We start from the raw sequence: 7,141 nt of genomic DNA on the forward strand, positions 1-7,141 counted from the left end.
CTACTAGAGATAATACCAGAGGGTAATACTGATCCTTACTGTAGCTACTAGAGATAATACCAGAGGGTAATACTGATCCTTACTGTAGCTACTAGAGATAATACCAGAGGGTAATACTGATCCTTACTGTAGCTACTAGAGATAATACCAGAGGGTAACACTGATCCTTACTGTAGCTACTAGAGATAATACCAGAGGGTAACACTGATCCTTACTGTAGCTACTAGAGATAATACCAGAGGGTAATACTGATCCTTACTGTAGCTACTAGAGATAATACTGATCCTGACTGTAGCTACTAGAGATAATACTGATCCTTACTGTAGCTACTAGAGATAATACTGATCCTTACTGTAGCTACTAGAGATAATACTGATCCTTACTGTAGCTACTAGAGATAATACCAGAGGGTAATACTGATCCTTACTGTAGCTACTAGAGATAATACCAGAGGGTAATACTGATCCTTACTGTAGCTACTAGAGATAATACCAGAGGGTAATACTGATCCTTACTGTAGCTACTAGAGATAATACCAGAGGGTAACACTGATCCTTACTGTAGCTACTAGAGATAATACCAGAGGGTAATACTGATCCTTACTGTAGCTACTAGAGATAATACCAGAGGGTAACACTGATCCTTACTGTAGCTACTAGAGATAATACCAGAGGGTAATACTGATCCTTACTGTAGCTACTAGAGATAATACCAGAGGGTAATACTGATCCTTACTGTAGCTACTAGAGATAATACCAGAGGGTAATACTGATCCTTACTGTAGCTACTAGAGATAATACCAGAGGGTAATACTGATCCTTACTGTAGCTACTAGAGATAATACCAGAGGGTAACACTGATCCTTACTGTAGCTACTAGAGATAATATCAGAGGGTAATACTGATCCTTACTGTAGCTACTAGAGATAATACCAGAGGGTAATACTGATCCTTACTGTAGCTACTAGAGATAATACCAGAGGGTAACACTGATCCTTACTGTAGCTACTAGAGATAATACCAGAGGGTAACACTGATCCTTACTGTAGCTACTAGAGATAATATCAGAGGGTAACACTGATCCTTACTGTAGCTACTAGAGATAATACCAGAGGGTAACACTGATCCTTACTGTAGCTACTAGAGATAATACCAGAGGGTAACACTGATCCTTACTGTAGCTACTAGAGATAATACTGATCCTTACTGTAGCTACTAGAGATAATACCAGAGGGTAACACTGATCCTTACTGTAGCTACTAGAGATAATACCAGAGGGTAACACTGATCCTTACTGTAGCTACTAGAGATAATACTGATCCTTACTGTAGCTACTAGAGATAATACCAGAGGGTAACACTGATCCTTACTGTAGCTACTAGAGATAATACCAGAGGGTAATACTGATCCTTACTGTAGCTACTAGAGATAATACCAGAGGGTAATACTGATCCTTACTGTAGCTACTAGAGATAATACCAGAGGGTAACACTGATCCTTACTGTAGCTACTAGAGATAATACCAGAGGATAATACTGATCCTTACTGTAGCTACTAGAGATAATACCAGAGGGTAATACTGATCCTTACTGTAGCTACTAGAGATAATACCAGAGGGTAACACTGATCCTTACTGTAGCTACTAGAGATAATACCAGAGGGTAATACTGATCCTTACTGTAGCTACTAGAGATAATACCAGAGGGTAACACTGATCCTTACTGTAGCTACTAGAGATAATACTGATCCTTACTGTAGCTACTAGAGATAATACCAGAGGGTAACACTGATCCTTACTGTAGCTACTAGAGATAATACCAGAGGGTAACACTGATCCTTACTGTAGCTACTAGAGATAATACCAGAGGGTAACACTGATCCTTACTGTAGCTACTAGAGATAATACTGATCCTTACTGTAGCTACTAGAGATAATACCAGAGGGTAACACTGATCCTTACTGTAGCTACTAGAGATAATACCAGAGGGTAATACTGATCCTTACTGTAGCTACTAGAGATAATACCAGAGGGTAATACTGATCCTTACTGTAGCTACTAGAGATAATACCAGAGGGTAACACTGATCCTTACTGTAGCTACTAGAGATAATACCAGAGGGTAACACTGATCCTTACTGTAGCTACTAGAGATAATGCCAGAGGGTAATACTGATCCTTACTGTAGCTACTAGAGATAATACCAGAGGGTAACACTGATCCTTACTGTAGCTACTAGAGATAATACTGATCCTTACTGTAGCTACTAGAGATAATACCAGAGGGTAACACCGATCCTTACTGTAGCTACTAGAGATAATACCAGAGGGTAACACTGATCCTTACTGTAGCTACTAGAGATAATACCAGAGGGTAACACTGATCCTTACTGTAGCTACTTGTGAAGATGTGAAGGCACAAGGCCACTGGAGTGAGAAACAGTAACTGAAGCTATGAGAGGTAGGTTTGTTGGGAGTTCCTATTGAGTTGATTGGTGTTTGGTTGTAATGGGAATAGAGGCTAAGTTCAGATCTCTGGATATGTTGTAGATGACTTGAGCAATTCTCCTATGAGCCTGAAGAGAGAAACTTGTGTTTACGGTCTATGAATGTGTGCTTTTTTGTTATAATGAGGTTAAGATACTTCTAGAATTTTCTAGATTCTGAGTTTTAGGTTGATGTTGATTTCTTTGTTGGATATGACTAAAGGAAAGCTGGAGCTTGAAGCAGACACCAGAACATCCGGTATGGGATGGAACAAGGTTGAGAAGACTAGCTGCCCAGAACAGAGTGTGATGTAGATGAGTCCTCGATAGCCTAAGTAAATAATTAAATTAAACTTACCTATGAATCTGAAGAGAGAGCTGTCACACTCGATGACGACCAGGTCGTCACACAGCCACAGCAGGTTGTGAGGCGTCACCAGGGCGGGGTACAGGCGGACCGTCTCCATGGGAACGAAGCAGTACAGCACCTCCTCGTCACCGTCGACCAGAGGAGTCCCCACCAGACCCAGGGGTACCGCGTCATGAACTACACAACAACACAGTGACATCATATTGTAGCAATCCTTGCCTGTTTAAGCAATAGCTGTTACCTACCTGAGTACACTGGGCTGGTTATGGGCTCAGGCTGTCTGGTGTTACCTATCTGAGTACATTGGGCTGGCTATGGGGCCCTACCTGAGGACACTGGGCTGGCTATGGGGGCCTACCTGAGGACACTGGGCTGGTTATGGGGGTCTACCTGAGGACATTGAGCTGGCTATGGGGGGCCTACCTGAGGACACTGGGCTGGCTATGGGGGGCCTACCTGAGGACACTGGGCTGGCTATGAGGGGCCTACCTGAGGACACTGGGCTGGCTATGGGGGGCCTACCTGAGGACACTGGGCTGGCTATGGGGGGCCTACCTGAGGACACTGGGCTGGCTATGGGGGGGCCTACCTGAGGACACTGGGCTGGCTATGGGGGCCTACCTGAGGACACTGGGCTGGCTATGGGGGCCTACCTGAGGACACTGGGCTGGTTATGGGGGTCTACCTGAGGACATTGAGCTGGCTATGGGGGGCCTACCTGAGGACACTGGGCTGGCTATGGGGGGCCTACCTGAGGACACTGGGCTGGCTATGAGGGGCCTACCTGAGGACACTGGGCTGGCTATGGGGGGCCTACCTGAGGACACTGGGCTGGCTATGGGGGGCCTACCTGAGGACACTGGGCTGGCTATGGGGGGGCCTACCTGAGGACACTGGGCTGGCTATGGGGGCCTACCTGAGGACACTGGGCTGGCTATGGGGGCCTACCTGAGGACATTGGGCTGGCTATGGGGGGACTACCTGAGGACACTGGGCTGGCTATTGGGGGCCTACCTGAGGACACTGGGCTGGCTATGAGGGGCCTACCTGAGGACACTGGGCTGGCTATGGGGGGCCTACCTGAGGACACTGGGCTGGCTATGGGGGGCCTACCTGAGGACACTGGGCTGGCTATGGGGGGCCTACCTGAGGACACTGGGCTGGCTATGGGGGGCCTACCTGAGGACATTGGGCTGGCTATTGGGGGCCTACCTGAGGACACTGGGCTGGCTATGGGGGGCCTACCTGAGGACATTGGGCTGGCTATGGGGGGCCTACCTGAGGACACTGGGCTGGCTATGGGATCAGGTTCTCTGGTGTTACAGATTCTGGTCTTCCAGTAGTTCAGAGTGGCTCTCTCAGTCACCTGCAGGTCTACTGGTCGGTCACGCAGGAAATGCTTCCCTGACTGGAGGTTCTCTAAGGCCTAGTGGGAAATTAACCGAGGACATAAATCATGAGCCCACTTCATATCAAATCAAATGTTATTTGTTCCATATAGTTTACAGCACCGGGGATAAAAGGTGCAGTGAAATGCTTAGATCTGCCTCCCTCAACATTACAGTATCAATATCAATAATAATCAACATTTTAATACAAAAATAACAAGTAATTAGAGGGAGTTAGTATGCATAGTAATATTACTGATATGTACACACTAGGATATAAATTATGATAGTGTAAACATTAAATATTTTCGGTATAAATTAACTTATTCTTAAAAAGTTGTCCAAGTATATTTTTTATGTTAAGACTCAATGATGTAGCACAAGGTCTTTCCCGACCAATCACATCAGGCCTCTTCAAATCCAATCTTTTTCAGAGCTAAACTGATTGGTCAAAATACCAATTATTGAAAAAAAAAAGATCATAATTGGGCTGCTTGTCTAAATGCAGCCTTATTGTTTTGATTTCGTTTTTAAAAAAACGTTAAACCTTGATTGAATGCTATTGTGAAACACAACAGTAGACTGTTTGCGTTACTTTACCATATTAGGTAGACTAATAATCATGTCCTTAACTTTGCAAACGGCAAAAGGGTTGATTGAGGAATTGATGTACCTGTAGCAGTGACGTTAGACGTAGACCTGCAGTTAAGCTCATATAAAATATTGAATTCTGATACACATGATGTAGCTAGTTTCCCAGTGTGTAGATAATACTGTACATGTCTGAATGTGCATCCGTCTCTCTCGATAAACCACCGTGGTTTCTGACCAGAAGACGTGTCTTTGAAAAGCAAGGAGTCCTGAAGGTGAGAAAGTCGGTTGAACCGGATGGAAAAAAAACAACCACCAACGTTGAAGGAACAAAATTGATTGTCCTGTTCAGTTGCCATTTGGCACTATAAGTAGCTTACTTTTTTTTTAAATTAACTTTACGCAAAAGCCAGGTAAAGAAACAGAAAGTTAATTAGTTATACACCTCACAGCAACTACCGTCTCCACTTCACTTTGCCCGTTGCTAACACCTGGCTAGCTATCAAAAATCACCCCCAATTAATTATTCATCAGCTACCTTCTTCTTAATCAAACTTTTATAGTAGCCTATTTTAGCAAATTGTTAAAAAAATATATATATATATATTTAAATGCACTACTGTTTCAAAATATAGGCCTGGCTATTGCGAAGAAAGTAGATTTTGTCTCCGTTTTGACAGCTGGCCTCAAGGAACCGTTTAATACGTGGACCGGTGACGTCACTGAAACGGTCTCTCTGCGTCAGTGACGTCACATCAAAGGCCCGCTGGAGGAAAAACCGAGTAGCTTCGGAGGGTTTAACACTGTGAAAAAACATCGCTTTATTATCATCTAATTACACAAATGACAATACAGAAAAGTGTATTATGATAACTAACGTTATCTTTCTTTAGAAGTGATTTTTTTAATTTTTTAAAATTGTTTTTGATAAATACATTTTGAGTGCCTATAAAAAGCAGGTCTATTACAAATACAACGTTTACAGAGTAGGCTTTATTCATTAGAACGCAGTACAATCTTGACAAAGGCTTGAATTGATGTTCAATGTTGAACTCATTAGATTAGTCTGCTGGCTGGATTCTCTGGACCATGGGCTCTGTTTGTTCTGTTATGTGTTCATTTAGATGTCCCGACAGAGAGTTATTATTGGACACCAAAGACCTGTGGAAAATACATAAATACAAAAAACACATTTCTGAGTCTTGGCACAGGCTTTTGACAGACAGAATGTCGAGTTAATTGTGTGTGTGTGTGTGTGTGTGTGTGTGTGTATTGACCTGTGATTGCCCTGTAGAAGCACCATGGTCTGCTCCAGCTGTCTCAGGTGTGTCTCCTGCTCTCTCAGAGCTAGCACCTGTTTCTGTAGACACCTGTCCCAATGCCTGCCACCTACAAGCACACACACACACACACACACACACACACACACACACACACACACACACACACACACACACACACAGAGAGAGGGAGCAGAGAAGAGAGAGATTTGTCCACAGCATCCAAAAGACACAGACATGGAGACACTGTGCCATAGACAAGGCAACTCACAGTTGGCCTCTGCAGTGGTAGAGGAGTCCTGCTTCAGGCTGGTTAGTCTCATGTTGTAGTTTTCTTTCAGCGCCTCGACCAGCCTTTTCTTCAGGGATTCCTGCAACACAGACAAATAGAGACACCGAGAGGCGAATCCTTAATTCCAATACAGAGGAATTTTCACTTATTCATGCGTTGGATGTCAATGGGAGATTAAGTGGAAATGTTGACTTAAGTGGAAGTTAGGGTTTGCCCCTGAGAGAAGATCATTTAGGTCGGGATTTAACCTAAACAAATTCAGATTCTGGTGCCAAATTATTGTATTTTTTGTCCTATGGTCCATGGTCCAAAGTAGTGCACTATATTGGTTCAAAGTCATGCACTATATTGGTCCAAAGTAGTGCACTATATTGGTCCACTATATTGGTCCAAAGTAGTGCACTATATTGGTCCAAAGTAGTGCCATATATTCAGTAGGGAATAATGTGCAATTTGGAACGCAGACCTTGTGCTGTTGAGGTACTAACCAGCTGTTGTTGAGGTACTAACCAGCTGCTGTTGAGGTACTGACCAGCTGCTGTTGAGGTACTGACCAGCTGCTGTTGTGGTACTAACCAGCTGCTGTTGTGGTACTAACCAGCTGCTGTTGAGGTACTAACCAGCTGTTGAGGTACTAACCAGCTGCTGTTGAGGTACTAACCAGCTGCTGTTGAGGTACTAACCAGCTGCTGTTGTGGTACTAACCAGCTGCTGTTGAGGTACTAACCAGCTGCTGTTG

General features: G+C 43.8%; 1 protein-coding gene across 1 annotated transcript in view; it reads right to left on the bottom strand.

Annotated features, from left to right (window-relative positions):
* LOC139384644 (BTB/POZ domain-containing protein KCTD19-like) overlaps positions 1-5,189 on the bottom strand; it is a 48,712-nt gene extending 43,523 nt beyond the window's left edge. The window contains exons 1-3 of the mRNA XM_071129458.1: positions 4,977-5,189; positions 4,130-4,277; positions 2,840-3,028 (exon numbers count right to left, since the gene is read on the bottom strand). Coding sequence (XP_070985559.1) covers positions 2,840-3,028; positions 4,130-4,277; positions 4,977-5,189 — 550 coding nt within the window. The remainder of the gene's footprint in view (positions 1-2,839; positions 3,029-4,129; positions 4,278-4,976) is intronic.
* Between the last annotated feature and the right edge of the window lie 1,952 nt (positions 5,190-7,141).

Source organism: Oncorhynchus clarkii, chromosome 26, assembly GCF_045791955.1.
Source record: "Oncorhynchus clarkii lewisi isolate Uvic-CL-2024 chromosome 26, UVic_Ocla_1.0, whole genome shotgun sequence".
NCBI classification, from domain to species: domain Eukaryota; kingdom Metazoa; phylum Chordata; class Actinopteri; order Salmoniformes; family Salmonidae; genus Oncorhynchus; species Oncorhynchus clarkii.